Genomic DNA, 15869 nt, shown 5'->3' with positions numbered 1-15869 from the left:
AACATAATGTCCTAGGAGTGTCATCTGATGGAGATTGTAAAAGGTTAGTGTATCATTTTAGCTGGTTTTATGGTTTTGGTGACCCTGTCTTTGACTTGACAAAACATTACACACAACTCTTGTAAATGTACTGTCCTAACATACTCTAAATTTATGCTTTCGCCGTAAAACCTTTTTGAAATCGTAAAACGTGGTTAGATTAAGGAGATGTTTATCTTTCAAATGGTGTAACATAGTTGTATTTTTGAAAAATTTGAATTTTGACATTTATTTGGATTCAAATTTGCCGCTCTTGAAATGCACCTGCTGTTGATGGAGTGCACCACGGGTGGCACGCTAGCGTCCCACCTAGCCCCAAGAGGTTAAAAAAGGCCCTAATGATTTATGCTATACAACGTTTGACATGTTTGAACGAACGTAAATATATTTTTTCCCCTCGTTCATGACGAGAAGTCCGGCTGGCTTAGATCATGTGCTAACAAGACGGAGATTTTTGGACATAAATGATGAGCTTTTTTGAACAAAACTACATTCGTTATGGACCTGTGATACCTGGAAGTGACATCTGATGAAGAGAATCAAAGGTAATGGATTATTTACATAGTATTTTCGATTTTAGATCTCCCCAACATGACGTCTAGTCTGTATCGCAACGCGTATTTTTCTGGGCGCAGTGCTCAGATTATTGCAAAGTGTGATTTCCCAGTAAGGTTATTTTTAAATCTGGCAAGTTGATTGCATTCAAGAGATGTAAATCTCTAATTCTTTAAATGACAATATAATATTTTACCAATGTTTTCTAATTTTAATTATTTAATTTGTGACGCTGACTTGACTGCCGGTTATTGGAGGGAAACGATTTCCTCAACATCAATGCCATAGTAAAACGCTGTTTTTGGATATAAATATGAACTTGATAGAACTAAAAATGCATGCATTGTCTAACATAATGTCCTAGGAGTGTCATCTGATGGAGATTGTAAAAGGTTAGTGCATCATTTTAGCTGGTTTTATGGTTTTGGTGACCCTGTCTTTGACTTGACAAAACATTACACACAACTCTTGTAAATGTACTGTCCTAACATACTCTAAATTTATGCTTTCGCCGTAAAACCTTTTTGAAATCATAAAACGTGGTTAGATTAAGGAGATGTTTATCTTTCAAAGGGTGTAAAATAGTTGTATGTTTGAAAAATTTGAATTTTGACATTTATTTGGATTCAAATTTGCCGCTCTTGAAATGCACCTGCTGTTGATGGAGTGCACCACCGGTGGCACGCTAGCGTCCCACCTAGCCCATAGAGGTTAATTGTAGACTAACCAATACCCAAACGTACATTCAGTGAAAATAAAAATCTCATTGATTTATCAAGACCAGTCACCATGCTCGTCTCAGAGCAGCGTGAAATGGTGCTGAAATAGTTGACCACACGCGGGTAGGCTATTGCTTCAAATCCTATTATAACAAATGGATCATTTTGGGTGTTCCAATAAACAACAATTTGTTGCCTTCATTAGCCTACTTTACTCCAAAATGTCTGTAATTCAGTGATATTTATTCCCATAGTAATTCGTTATGGATGAATGATGAGCGATTGGCAAAGGCAATCAACATTGCTCTAATCACAGTCAGAAGACAGTTGAAGAAACTTGAGAGGACTTATGGAAAGGCTCTGTAAGACATTGTAATTATTTTTATATATATCGTTTTTTCTCCAGAACATTAACCTGTTGGGGCTAGGAGGCAGTATTTTCACGGCCGGGTATAAAAAACGTACCCGATTTAAACTGGTTACTACTCTTACCCAGAAACGAGATAGAAAACACTCTAAAGTTTCTAAAACTGTTTGAATGGTGTCTGTGAGGATAACAGAACTCATATGGCAGGCCAAAACCTGAGAAGATTCCATGCAGGAAGTGCCCTGTCTGACAATTTGTTGTCCTTCTAGGGCATCTCTATCAAAAATACAGCATCTCTGCTGTAACGTGACATTTTCTAAGGCTTCCATTGGCTCTAAGAAGGCGCCAGAAAGTGGAATGAGAGCTCTGCAGTCTCTGGGCGAAAAACAACAGGAGTGTTTGTGAGTGGTCAGGCAGGGAACACTGACACTGGAGCGCGCGTGCACGAGAGGACTCCATTTTTTTCTTTCTCTCTTTGAACGAATACAATGTTGCCCGGTTGTAATATTATCGCTATTTTACGAGAAAAATTGCATAAAAATAGATTTTAAACAGCGTTTGACATGCTTCGAAGTACGGCAATGGAATATTTAGAATTTTTTTGTCACGAAATGCGCCCGCGCGTCACCCTTCGGATACTGACCTCAACACACGAACAAAACGGAGCTATTTCAATATAACTATGGATTATTTCGAACCAAAACAACATTTGTTGTTGAAGTAGAAGTCCTGGGAGTGCATTCTGACGAAGAACAGCAAAGGTAATCCAATTTTTCTAATAGTAAATCTGAGTTTGGTGAGGGCCAAACTTGGTGGGTGTCAAATTAGCTAGCCGTGATGGCCGGGCTATCTACTCAGAATATTGCAAAATGTGCATTCGCCGAAAAGCTATTTTAAAATCTGACACCGCGATTGCATAAAGGAGTTCTGTATCTATAATTCTTAAAATAATTGTTATGTATTTTGTGAACGTTAATCGTGAGTAATTAAGTAAATTCACCGGAGGTTTGCGGTGGGTATGCTAGTTCTGAACATCACATGCTAATGTAAAAAGCAGTTTTTTTTATATAAATATGAACTTGATTGAACAAAACATGTATGTATTGTATAACATAATGTCCTAGGAGTGACATCTGATGAAGATCATCAAAGGTTAGTGCTGCATTTAGCAGTGGTTTTGTTTTTTGTGACATTATATGCTAGCTTGAAAAATGGGTGTCTGATTATTTCTGGCTGGGTACTCTGCTGACATAATCTAATGTTTTGCTTTCGCTGTAAAGCCTTTTTGAAATCGGACAGTGTGGTTAGATAAAGGAGAGTCTTGTCTTTTGATACTCACAGACACCATTCAAACAGTTTTAGAAACTTTAGGGTGTTTTCTATCCAAAGCCAATAATTATATGCATATTCTAGTTACTGGGCAGGAGTAGTAACCAGATTAAATCGGTACGTTTTTTATCCAGCCGTGTCAATACTGCCCCCTAGCCCTAACAGGTTAAGGCATTTTTGAGGTATTTGTATTTCGCGCCACGCGATTCCACTGGCTGTTGACGCAAACATCCCACCTTGCCCAGGGAGGTTAACCATGTGTGTTCTCTTGTTTTGTACTGTTCTGTAGTGTCGACCCAATGATTCGTCGGACAAACAAAAAACTTTGCGTCCTGCAGGCCCAGGCATGGATCCAAGCTGACGAGACATTCAATGACATCATCAAGAGATATGCTGGACCCTATGTCAGAGAGGAATTTTTGGGACCACATTGTGTCTATTGTCCTGCTAATAGCCCTTGTGAAAACAGGGACGACAGAGAAGTTCCTTACTTTTTCCCCCTTCCACTTGCCTTTTCCATTTATTCCCGTAGTAATTCGTTATGGTTGGCATTGCAAATGAGGGCATAAACTGGGTCAAGACACCAGCAGAGTAAGTAGACCTTTATATAGTCCCTAGCCCAGGGAAGTTAACAGGTTAAGTGCTTAGAACGGCTGGTCATGGCTCACTTCAACAGCATCATCCCAGTACCCTAGACCCACTCCAATTCGCATAACGCCCCAACTGATCCACAGATGACGCAATCTCTATTGCACTCCACACTGCCCTTTCACACCTGGACAAAAGGAACACCTACGTGAGAATGCTATTCACTGACTACAGCTCAGCGTTCAACACCATAGTGCCCACAAAGCTCATCACGAAGCTAAGGAACCTGGGACTAAACACCTCCCTCTGCAACTGGATCCTGGACTTCCTGATGGGCCGCCCCCCAGATGGTAGGGTAGGCAACAACACCTCTGCCACACTGATCAACAACACCGGGGCCCCTCAGGGGTGCGTTCTTAGTCCCCTCCTGTACTCCCTGTTCACCGACGACTGTGTGGCCAAACACGACTCCAACACCATTAAATTTGCTGATGACACAACAGTGGTAAGCCTGATTACCGATAACGATGAAACAACCTATAGGGAGGAGGTTAGAGACCTGGCAGTGTGGTGCCAGGACAACAACCTCTCCCTCAATCTGAACAAGACAAAGGAGTTGATCGTGGACTACAGGAAAAGGCGGGCCGAACAGGCGCCCATTAACATTGATGGGGCTGTAGTGGAGCGGGTCGAGAGTTTCAAGTTCCTTGGTGTCCACATCACCAAAAACTAACATGGTCCAAACACACCAAGACAGTCGTGAAGAGGGCACAACAACACCTTTCCCTCTTAGGAGACTGAAAAGATTTGGCATGGGTCCCCAGATCCTCAAACTTCTACAGCTGCACCATCGAGAGCATCCTGACCGGTTGCATCACCGTTGCGGCCAAGCTTCCTGCCATCCAAGACCTATATATTAGGCAGAGTCAGAGGAAAGCCCCAAAAATTGTCAAAGACTCCAGTCACCCAAGTCATAGTCATGTTCTCTTTGCTACCGCATGGCAAGTGGTACCGGAGCACCAAGTCTAGAACCAAATGGCCCCTGAACAGCTTCAACCCTCAGGCCATAATACTGCAGAACAATTAATCAAATGGCCACCCGGACTATTTACATTGACAACCCCCCCATTTGTTTTTACACTGTTGCTACTCGCTGTTTATTATGTATGCATAGTCACTTTACCCCTACCTACATGTAGAAATGACGTCGACTAACCTGTTGACTCGGTACCGGGACCCCCTGTATATAGCCTCGTTATTGTTATTTTATTGTGTTACTTTTTAAAAATGTTTACTTTAGTTTATTTGGTTGAAGAAAACTTGAACTGCATTGTTGGTTAAGGGCTTGTAAGTAAGCATTTCACGCTAAGGTCTACACCTGTTGTATTTGGTGCATGTGACAAATAAAGTTTGATTTCATTTCAGTTTTATTTTATAAATTTGCGAACATTTCTAAAAACCTGTTTTTGCTTTGTTATTATGGGGTATTGTGTGTAGATTGATGAGGGGGTAAAAAAACTATTTCATCCATTTTAAATAAGGCTGTAATATAACAAAATGTGGAAAAAGTCAAGAGGACTGAATACTTTCCGAATGCACTGTATATTGGGAGGTACCTCTAAGTGTTGGTGGTGGTCGAGTGGGCTTGACCATGTTGCTCTGTGAGAGGGCTTCCACTATCCAGCTGAGTGCACTGGAGCAATACTCCAACTGGGAAAGAATGGTTAAAAAATTTTGTTTGAGAGTCAAGTTCAACTAAATATATTCCAGTGCAAGCTTGTTCTCTCAAAGCTAAATGTAGCTACCGTTAAGTTATGAACACCCTTCCAAGACATTCTAGATACATTTTCAAGAACCTAACATGGTGCATGGTTGGGCATGGGGCTAGCAACATCATACCGTAAAATCTTTGTGCTACATTAACAAATTACAATCCTACAACTGGATGCTAAGATCTCCCAGAGTCCCAGACTTGTATGACCACCATCAGTGAAAGCCTATGGGAAACTGGTTATGTGAAGATGGGAGCACTGAACACCAAAAACAAACTGCACATTGGCTTATGAAATGTTAAAACAATGATTGAGTCTGGAAAGCTGGCACAGGTTACCGACGAAATAAGAAGATACAAGCTACAGATCCTGGGAGCGAGTAAAGTCAGGTAGACTTGCTCTGGTTCCACAATAACCAGCACTGGAGAAACAGCACTACACTCTGGATGGGATGACGGACAACATTGTGTAGGTGTCGCCATCATCCTACAGAAAGGGGTAGAGAAAACATCCCACAAACTATGTCAAAGATGAAGAAAAATGTCTGTTCTATAACACCCTCCAATCTGAAGTTTAGAAGACACCTGTTCAACACCTGCTCTTCGTCATCGGATACCTCAATGCAAAGGTTGGCACCGACAATGCCAACTACGAGAGAACAATGGGGAAGTACAACTGTGGAGAGATGAATGACAACGGTGAGAGACTGGCAACATTCTGTGTCACAAAAAACCTGGTGATTGGTGGCAGCTTCTTTCCCCACAAGAATATCCAAGCTGACATGGTACTCTCCTAATGGAAGAGAGAAGAACCAGATTGACCACCTGATGATCAATAGCAAGTGGAGAATCTCGGTGAGGGACGTCAAGGCGCGAAGGGGGGAAGATGTCGCCAGTGACCACCATCTTGTGACTGCCGACATCAAACTAAAGCTGAACAGTTCAAGACCACCGACAAAAGGAACAACAAAATCTGAAGTTGGCATGCTGAGGGACCAATCCATCAAGACAACCTTCATAATGCAAGTTCGCAACAAGTATCATGCCCTTTCAAAGAACACAGATGAAGAAGATGAGGAGGGGAATGAAGGAAATATAGTCAGATAGTGGGAGAAAGTGGTTAAAGCTTACAGTGAAAGCAGCAAGAAAACCATAGGACACAGAAGAAGGCAACGCAATGAATGGATCACCCGAGAAACATGGGAATTGATTGCGGAATGAAGGGACCTGAAAAAGAAAACAACAGATGCTAAATCACAAAGGTCAAAACAGAAAATGGAGGAGCAGTACAGAAAAATCAACACACATGTCAAAAGGCTAGTAAGAAAAGACAAGGGCCTACCTAGAGGAGCTGGCAAGTGCAGCTGAAAAAGCAGCAGCAAGCAGCCGGCAAGGAAAAGTACACAAAATCACTAACCTAATATGTGGCAGAAAATTCAAGTCAAATATTCACATCAAAGACATGCAAGGCAATCTCCTGACTATAGAAAAATGAACAGGAAGCAAGATTGACAGAACATTTCAGAGGTTCAATTAACACACCTGAAGCTGTTCCAGACGACCTAGACATAAACACTGCCCCAACAACCAAAAAATAAAAAATCCCTACCATCAAGTCACTAAAGAAAAGGAAAGTTCCAGGTCCCTATAACCTCAATGAAGAGCTATTCAAAATCGATCCAGTATTGGATGCAATCATCCATCTTCCACTCTTCACTGACATCTGGATGAAAGGAAATATACCTTCAGATTGGACCAAGGGGGTCATCATGCCTAAGAAGGGCACAGTATCCGATTGCAACAACTGGAGGGGTGACACTTATCCGTTCCCAGCTAGATCTTTTGCAAGATTATCATACAATGGAGCTATAGACAAAGTGCTTAGGAATGAACAAGCAGGTTTAAGGGGAGGAAGGAGATCTACAGATGGAAACGCTACATCAACTTTGTTGACTTCTAGAAGGCTGTTGACAGCATTCACCGCGAAAGCCTATGAAAGATCTTAAGAATTTATTGAATCCCCACCAATGCTGTTAACATCATAAAACAGTTCTACAGCAACTTTTCATGCACTGTGGGAACGAGCAACATGAGCTTTGCTGTGAAGTCTGGAGTTTGTCAAGGTTGTGTGATGTCAGACTTACTCTTCAACCCGGCAATAGACAGGGTCATGTGGCGAACAACAGAAGATCAGGCAAGAGGAATATGATGGACCTTGTACTCTTCTCAAGACCTTGACTTCACCGATGACCTGGCTCTTTTTATCACACACACACACACCAACATCTACAAGATAAAACTGACAGAGTCCAGTCCTTTGGCCAGCAAGTCGGCCTGGTTATCAACTACAGCAAGACAAAGGTCATGCCCATCAACATCAACACAGCAAAAGCAGCCAAAATCAAGCAACAGGAGCTGGAGTTAACCCACAGTTTTACATACCTTGGGAGCACCATATAAACTTCAGTTAGTGATAAATACAGCTGCTAGAATCTTGACTAGAACAAAAAATGTGATCATACTACTTCAGTGCTTGCCTCTCTACACTGGCTTCCTGTTAAGGCTAGGGTTGATTTCAAGGTTTTACTGATAACCTACAAAGCATTACATGGGTTTACCTCGATTTGGTCCTGCCGTACATACCTACACATACGCTACGGTTAAAAGACGCAGACCTCCTTATTGTCCCCATTTTTAAGCAAACAGCTGGAGGCAGGGCTTTCTTCTATAGAGCTCCATTTTTATGGAATGGTCTACCTATCCATGTGAGAGACACAGACTCGGTATCAACCTTTAAGTCTTTACTGAAGTCGCTTCAGTGGGTACTGTGATTGATTGTAGTCTGGGCAAGGTACTGGAGCGACAAACCGCCCTTGCTGTTTCTGCCTGGCCGGCTCCCCTCTCTCCACTGGGATTCTCTGCCTCTGACCCTATTATGGGGGCTGAGTCTGGCTTACTTGTGCTCTTCCATGCCGTCCCTAGGAGGGGTGTGTCACTTGAGTGGGTTGAGTCACAGATCTTCCTGTCCGGTTTTGCGCCCCCCTCAGGCTTGTGTGATGGAGGACATCTTTGTGGGCTTTTCTCAGTCTTGTCTCAAGGTAGTAAGTTGGTGGTCTGTTGATATCCCTCTAGTGGTGTGGAGGCTGTGCTTTGGCAAAGTGGTTGGGGATATATCATGCCTGGTTGGCCCTGTCCGGGGGTATCGTCGGACAGGGCCACAGTGTCCCCTGATCTGGGTTTTAGGCTGGGTTTCTGTATAGCACTTTGTGATATCTGCTGATATAAAAAGGGCTTTATAAATACCATTGATTGATTAACATATGCCATGATGGAAGCACCAGCAAAGACATCTGCACCATAATCAATAAAGCAAGAGCAATCTTTATGAAGTTCAATAAAGTCTGGAAATTGGGACAATATAGCACAAATACAAACTCAGAATATACCAGAGCTGTGTACTGCCAACTCTCCTTTATGGTTCAGAATGCTGGAAAATGACAGAAGCAGACCTGAAAAAACGATCTACCTTCCACACAACTTGTCTCCGGAGAATCATGCACATCTTCTGGCCAAACACAATATCAAAGACCAACCTCCTTAGACAAACTAAGCAGGAAACCATCGATGCCATACTCAAGAGACGCTGCTGGAGCTGGATTGGACACGTCCTGAGAAAGAGTACAGACTCTATCCCAAGAATAGCTGTCTATTGGCTTTCAGAGGGCAGATGTAAGAGGGGGAGGCCCAAGACAACGTGGCGTGGAACAATGGAGACCAAGCTCCAACAAAATCAGCACAGCTGGGGCACGGTGGAGAAGATGGCAGACAGACAGAAACGGAGTACCTTTGTTGATGCCCTATGCGCCAGCTGGCGTGACGGGTATAAGTGAAGTGACACACACACACAAACACACACACACACACACACACACACACACACATATACACACACACACACACACACACACAATCCCCCCCTTCCCTGTAAATATAGTCCTATAAATTGTGCCTTGCTGTATTATACTTACGCTAAACATTTTATTCTATTCTACTGAGCCATTTAATTGCATTGTCGGGAAGGAACCTGCAAGTAAGCATTTCGTTGGATGGTGTATCATGTGTATCCTGTACATTCGATTAATAAAACTTGAAAAACACACACACTTCAATTTGATATAACGAATGACTCAATTGCATCACAAGCAACAATCACATGCCAAGGGAGCTGGAGCAACCCTGCCCCTTCTCAATCTTCATCTGCTGGTGGAAACACTCAAGCACACACACAAACATGTAGGGACTGTGAGACATACAGTATGTACAAAAAGTAAATCACACACACAAACACATAAATAGAATGTCGGAACAAAATGTAAGCCTGACCTCCGATTCCAGAGCTCTCAGTCTGCGATCATGATCCCTTGTCTCAGCCATCTGTTTCAGTACACTGTCCACCCTGTCACACAGTAAACACATAGTCAGGTCCAAAATTATTGGCACCCTTGATAAAGATAAGCAAAAAAGACTAAAAATAAAGAACACAAATACAGAGCTATATTGAATGCAAAACATTTACACTAATACAATTACTCAGAGAAAGAGATTTTGTTTAACAAATAATAATTTGTTTTGCTCTAAAATATAGGGGTCAAAATGATTGGAACCCCTGTTTTCAATACCTTTCAATACAGATGCAGGATCTTAATTTGATCACTTTTGTTGCTGTGAATTTTCCTGCACAGCGGGAAATGCAAACTTGTAATGTATTTGAGGTTTAAAAATGCTTCTAAAGTTTAATTTCTACGTAGAAATTTGATTTGATTTGTCCTAATGAAAAATTAATCCACCACTAGAAAAATGTTCATTAATTATAATCCACATAATAATTCACATTTGCTGTTGCTGAAGGATTATTTTCCTTCTGTAGCAAACTGGCTTAAATTAAGATCCTACATCTGTACCTCACCTTGCAAGGCCCACATCAAGGCCAGCATGCCAGGCACACTGGACCCACTCCAAATTGATCCACAGAAGATGCCATTTCCATAACACATCAGGACAAGAGGAACACCTATGTGAGAATGCTGTTCATTGACTACAGTTCAGCATTCAACACAATTTTTCCCTCCAAGCTCGACACCAAGCTCAGAGCCCTGGGTCTGGACACCACCCTCTGCAACTTGACTTCCTGACAGGCAGACCACAGGCGGTGAGGATTGGCAATAACACCTCCACATTGACTGTTAACACAGGGGCCCTCAAGGGGTGTGTCCTCAACCCTCTGCTGTACTCCCTATTCACCCAGAACTGCGTGGCTTTGCATGACACCAAATCCATCATCAAGTTTGCTGATGACACCATGGTTAACCTGTTAGGGCTAGGGGGCAGTATTGACACGGCTGGATAAAAAACATACCCGATTTAATCTGGTTACCACTCCTACCCAGTAACTAGAATATGCATATACTTATTACATATGGATAGAAAACACCCTAGAGTTTCTAAAACTGTTTGAATGGTGTCTGTGAGTATAACAGAACTCAAATGGCAGGTCAAAACCTGAGAGATTCCTTTACAGGAAGTGGCCTGTCTGACCATTTCTGGAACTTCTTTGCCATCTCTATCGTTTACTAAGGATCTCTGCTCTAACGTGACACTTCCTACGTCGTCCATAGGCGCTCAGAGCCCGGGAAAAACCTGAATGTCGTCATCCCAGCCCCAGGCTGAAACACATTATCGCCTTTCTCAAGTGGCCTATCAAGGGACTCTGGGCTTAGGCGCGTGACCTGACCGCCCCCGTCTTTGTGATTTTTTCCTCTGTTTGCCGAAAAGGAGATTCCCGGTCGGAATATTATCGCTTTTCTACGAGAAAAATGGCATAAAAATTGATTTTAAACAGCGGTTGACATGCTTCGAAGTACGGTAATGGAATATTTCGATTTTTTTTGTCACGAATTGCGCCATGCGCACGACCCTTCTTTACCATGTCGGATAGTGTCTGGAACGCACGAACAAAACGCCGCTATTCGGATATAACGATGGATTATTTTGGACCAAACCAACATTTGTTATTGAAGTAGCAGTCCTGGGAGTGCATTCTGACGAAGACAACAAAAGGTAATCAAACTTTTATAATAGTAAATATGATTATGGTGAGTGCTAAACTTGCCGGGTGTCTAAATAGCTAGCCTGTGATGCCTGGGCTATGTACTTAGAATATTGCAAAATGTGCTTTCACCAAAAAGCTATTTTAAAATCGGACATATCGAGTGCATAGAGGAGGTCTGTATCTATAATTCTTAAAATAATTGTTATGCTTTTTGTGAACGTTTATCGTGAGTAATTTAGTAAAATGTTAGCGAATTCCCCGGAAGTTTGCGGGGGGTATGCTAGTTCTGAACGTCACATGCTAATGTAAAAAGCTGGTTTTTGATATAAATATGAACTTGATTGAACAAAACATGCATGTATTGTATAACATAATGTCCTAGGGTTGTCATCTGATGAAGATCATCAAAGGTTAGTGCTGCATTTAGCTGTCTTCTGGGTTTTTGTGACATTATATGCTAGCTTGAAAAATGGGTGTCTGATTATTTCTGGCTTGGTACTCTGCTGACATAATCTAATGTTTTGCTTTCGTTGTAAAGCCTTTTTGACATCGGACAGTGTGGTTAGATTAACGAGAGTCTTGTCTTTAAATAGCTGTAAAATAGTCATATGTTTGAGAAATTGAAGTAATAGGATTTTTAAGGTTTTGAAAATCGCGCCACAGGCTTCAAGTGGCTGTTACGTAGGTGGGACGAATTCGTCCCGCCTAGCCCAGAGAGGTTAACCTGCAATGATGAGTCAGCCTATACGGAGGAGGTAAAATAATTGGCATTGTGGTGCCAGGACAACAACCTCGCCGTCACCATCAACAAAACAAAGGAGTTGATTGTTGACTTCAGCAAGCAGAGAAGGTAACATCAACGGGACTGCAGTACTGTTGCAGTCCCGTTGATGTTTTGATTAGTGTAATGTTAGCTAGCTACATAGTTGTCTTTGTATCAAAGATAAAGGTGTAGTACAGAGTAACTAGCGAGGTTAGCTAGCCAGCTACATTGTCAAACAAAGTCAACAACGCAGCCACTGCTAGCTAGCCAACCCCACCAGCTAGCAGTACTGTAGCATTTTAGTCAATAAGATTTTTTGCAACGTAAGCTTAACTTTCTGAACATTCGAGATGTGTAGCCCACTTGTGTAGCTAGCAGGACTGACTTTGTGTTAGCTAGCCAATGTTTAATTACTTCTGCGTTATGAAAGGAACTAGACACGGACACGAATGATCCATTGGTAGTTTGTTGTAACCAAGTATTGGTGCTAACCGTGTGTTATTGGATGCTAGCATGCTAGTTAGCTACGGCATCATAGGATACGGTGCACTGGGTGGGTTTCACGGAAGAATACTGTACCAAGTTATCTAGCTGAATAAACTAAGTTTGAGCCTATTCCTGGAAACATTGAACCACTGTAGTTTACATCAATTATAATTTCTAATGTGGAAGTTGGAAAAGTTATATTTGAGTGTTTCAGTGAATGGTTAGTGAGGGAGGCCCTGCTCTCTCGCTTCCCCAGCTGTTTAGTTCATTTTCATTCCAATCTCCTTTGCATTAGCGTAGCCTCTCCTGTAGCCTGTCAACTATGTGTCTGTCTATCCCTGTTCTCTCCTCTCTGCACAGCCATACAAACGCTTCACACCGCGTGGCCGCTGCCACTCTAACCTGGTGGTCCCAGCGCGCATGACCCACGTGGAGTTCCAGGTCTCCGGCAGCCTCTGGAACTGCCGGTCTGCGGCCCACAAGGCAGAGTTCATCTCATCTCATCGCATACCCCGAGAGCATCTGGTCAGCGGGGTGGTGGCACTGGAATCCTCATCTCTCCCAAGTGGACATTCTCTCTTTCTCCCCTGACCCATCTGTCTATCTCCTCATTTGAATTCCATGCTGTCACAGTCACTAGCCCATTCAAGCTTAACATCCTTATCATTTATCGCCCTCCAGGTTCCCTTGGAGAGTTCATCAATGAGCTTGACGCCTTAACCTGTTAGGGCTAGGGGGCAGTATTTGCACGGCTGGATAAAAAAAATGTACCCGATTTAATCTGGTTACTAATCCTACCCAGTAACGAGAATATGCATATACTTATTATATATGGATAGAAAACACTCTAAAGTTTCTTAAACTGTTTGAATGGTGTCTGTGAGTATAACAGAACTCATTTGGCAGGCAAAACCCTGAGACATTTTCTGACAGGAAGTGGATACCTGATGTGTTGTATTACCTTTAAACCTATCCCATTGAAAAACACAGGGGCTGAGGAATATTTTGGCACTTCCTATTGCTTCCACTAGATGTCACCAGCCTTTACAAAGTGTTTTGAGTCTTCTGGAGGGAGATCTGACCGAACAAGAGCCATGGAACGATGATGGCCCATTAGACACCTGGCGCGCGAGTTCATGTTGGGTACCCTCGTTCCAATACGTTATAAAAGAGTATGCATTCGTCCACCTTGAATATTATTCATGTTCTGGTTAAAAAAGGCCCTAATGATTTATGCTATACAACGTTTGACATGTTTGAACGAACGTAAATATATTTTTTCCCCTCGTTCATGACGAGAAGTCCGGCTGGCTTAGATCATGTGCTAACAAGACGGAGATTTTTGGACATAAATGATGAGCTTTTTTGAACAAAACTACATTCGTTATGGACCTGTGATACCTGGAAGTGACATCTGATGAAGAGAATCAAAGGTAATGGATTATTTACATAGTATTTTCGATTTTAGATCTCCCCAACATGACGTCTAGTCTGTATCGCAACTCGTATTTTTCTGGGCGCAGTGCTCAGATTATTGCAAAGTGTGATTTCCCAGTAAGGTTATTTTTAAATCTGGCAAGTTGATTGCGTTCAAGAGATGTAAATCTCTAATTCTTTAAATGACAATATAATATTTTACCAATGTTTTCTAATTTTAATTATTTAATTTGTGACGCTGACTTGACTGCCGGTTATTGGAGGGAAACGATTTCCTCAACATCAATGCCATAGTAAAACGCTGTTTTTGGATATAAATATGAACTTGATAGAACTAAAAATGCATGCATTGTCTAACATAATGTCCTAGGAGTGTCATCTGATGGAGATTGTAAAAGGTTAGTGCATCATTTTAGCTGGTTTTATGGTTTTGGTGACCCTGTCTTTGACTTGACAAAACATTACACACAACTCTTGTAAATGTACTGTCCTAACATACTCTAAATTTATGCTTTCGCCGTAAAACCTTTTTGAAATCGTAAAACGTGGTTAGATTAAGGAGATGTTTATCTTTCAAAGGGTGTAAAATTGAAAAATTTGAATTTTGACATTTATTTGGATTCAAATTTGCCGCTCTTGAAATGCACCTGCTGTTGATGGAGTGCACCACGGGGGGGGGGACGCTAGCGTCCCACCTAGCCCATAGAGGTTAATAAGTTCCTTTCCTGACAATGGCTCACCCCTCACAGTTCTGGGTGACTCCCTACGTCTACCTTTGACTCATTTCTCTCTGCCTCCTTCTTTCCACTCCTCTCCTTTTTTTGACCTCACCCTCTCACCGTCCCCCCCTACTCACAAGGCAGGCAATACGCTTGACTTCATCTTTACTAGACGCTGTTCTTCTACTAATCTCACTGTAACTCTCCTCCAAGTCTCCGACCACTGCCTTGTATCCTTTTCCCTCTCGCTCTCCTCCAACACTACTCACTCTGCCCCTACTCAGATGGTATTGCGCCGTCGCAACCTTCGCTCTCTCTCTCCTGCTACTCTCTCCTCTTCCATCCTATCATCTCTTCCCTCTGCTCAATCCTTCTCCAACCAATCTCCTGATTCTGCCTCCTCTGCCCTCCTATCCTCCCTTTCTGCATCCTTTGACTCTCTATGTCCCCTATCCTCCCGGCCGGCTCGGTCCTCCCGTCCTGCTCCGTGGGTTGACGACTCATTGCGAGCTCACAGAACAGGGCTCTGGGCAGCCGAGCGGAAATGGAGGAAAACTAGCTTCCCTGCGGACCTGGCATCTTTTCACTCCCTCCTCTCCACATTTTCTTCCTCTGTGTCTGCTGCTAAAGCCACTTTCTACCACTCTAAATTCCAAGCATCTGCCTCTAACCCTAGGAAGCTCTTTGCCACCTTCTCCTCCCTCCTGAATCCTCCTCCCCCCTCCTCCCTCTCTGCGGATGACTTTGTCAACCATTTTGAAAAGAAGGTTGACGACATCCGATCCTCGTTTGTTAAGCCAAACGACACCGCTGGTCCTGCTCACATTGCCATATCCTATGCTTTGACCTCTTTCTCCCCTCTCTCTCCAGATTAAATCTTGCGACTTGTGATGGCCGGCCGCCCAACAACCTGCCCGCTTGACCCTATCCCCTCCTCTCTTCTCCAGACCATTTCCAGAGACCTTCTCCCTTACCTCACCTCGCTCA

At 42.7% G+C, this 15869-nt stretch overlaps 1 protein-coding gene across 5 annotated transcripts in view; it reads right to left on the bottom strand.

Annotated features, from left to right (window-relative positions):
• Positions 1-15869, bottom strand: part of LOC106579418 (transient receptor potential cation channel subfamily M member 4) — a 115916-nt gene that overhangs the window by 11055 nt on the left and 88992 nt on the right. For 4 of the 5 annotated variants that reach the window (XR_006760774.1, XM_014159313.2, XM_014159310.2 and 1 more), the window contains exons 25-26: positions 9752-9824; positions 5214-5307 (exon numbers count right to left, since the gene is read on the bottom strand). Coding sequence is in view for 4 of the 5 variants with exons in the window: in XM_014159313.2 (XP_014014788.2) it covers positions 5214-5307; positions 9752-9824 (167 nt within the window). In the remaining variant the exon portion in view is untranslated. The remainder of the gene's footprint in view (positions 1-5213; positions 5308-9751; positions 9825-15869) is intronic. The other variant, XM_014159312.2, reaches the window with a different exon arrangement.

The sequence above is a fragment of the Salmo salar genome, chromosome ssa19 (assembly GCF_905237065.1).
Source record: "Salmo salar chromosome ssa19, Ssal_v3.1, whole genome shotgun sequence".
Taxonomy (NCBI): domain Eukaryota; kingdom Metazoa; phylum Chordata; class Actinopteri; order Salmoniformes; family Salmonidae; genus Salmo; species Salmo salar.
Note: the sequence above shows the minus strand (reverse complement) of the source record. Positions and strands in the feature narration are given on the sequence as shown.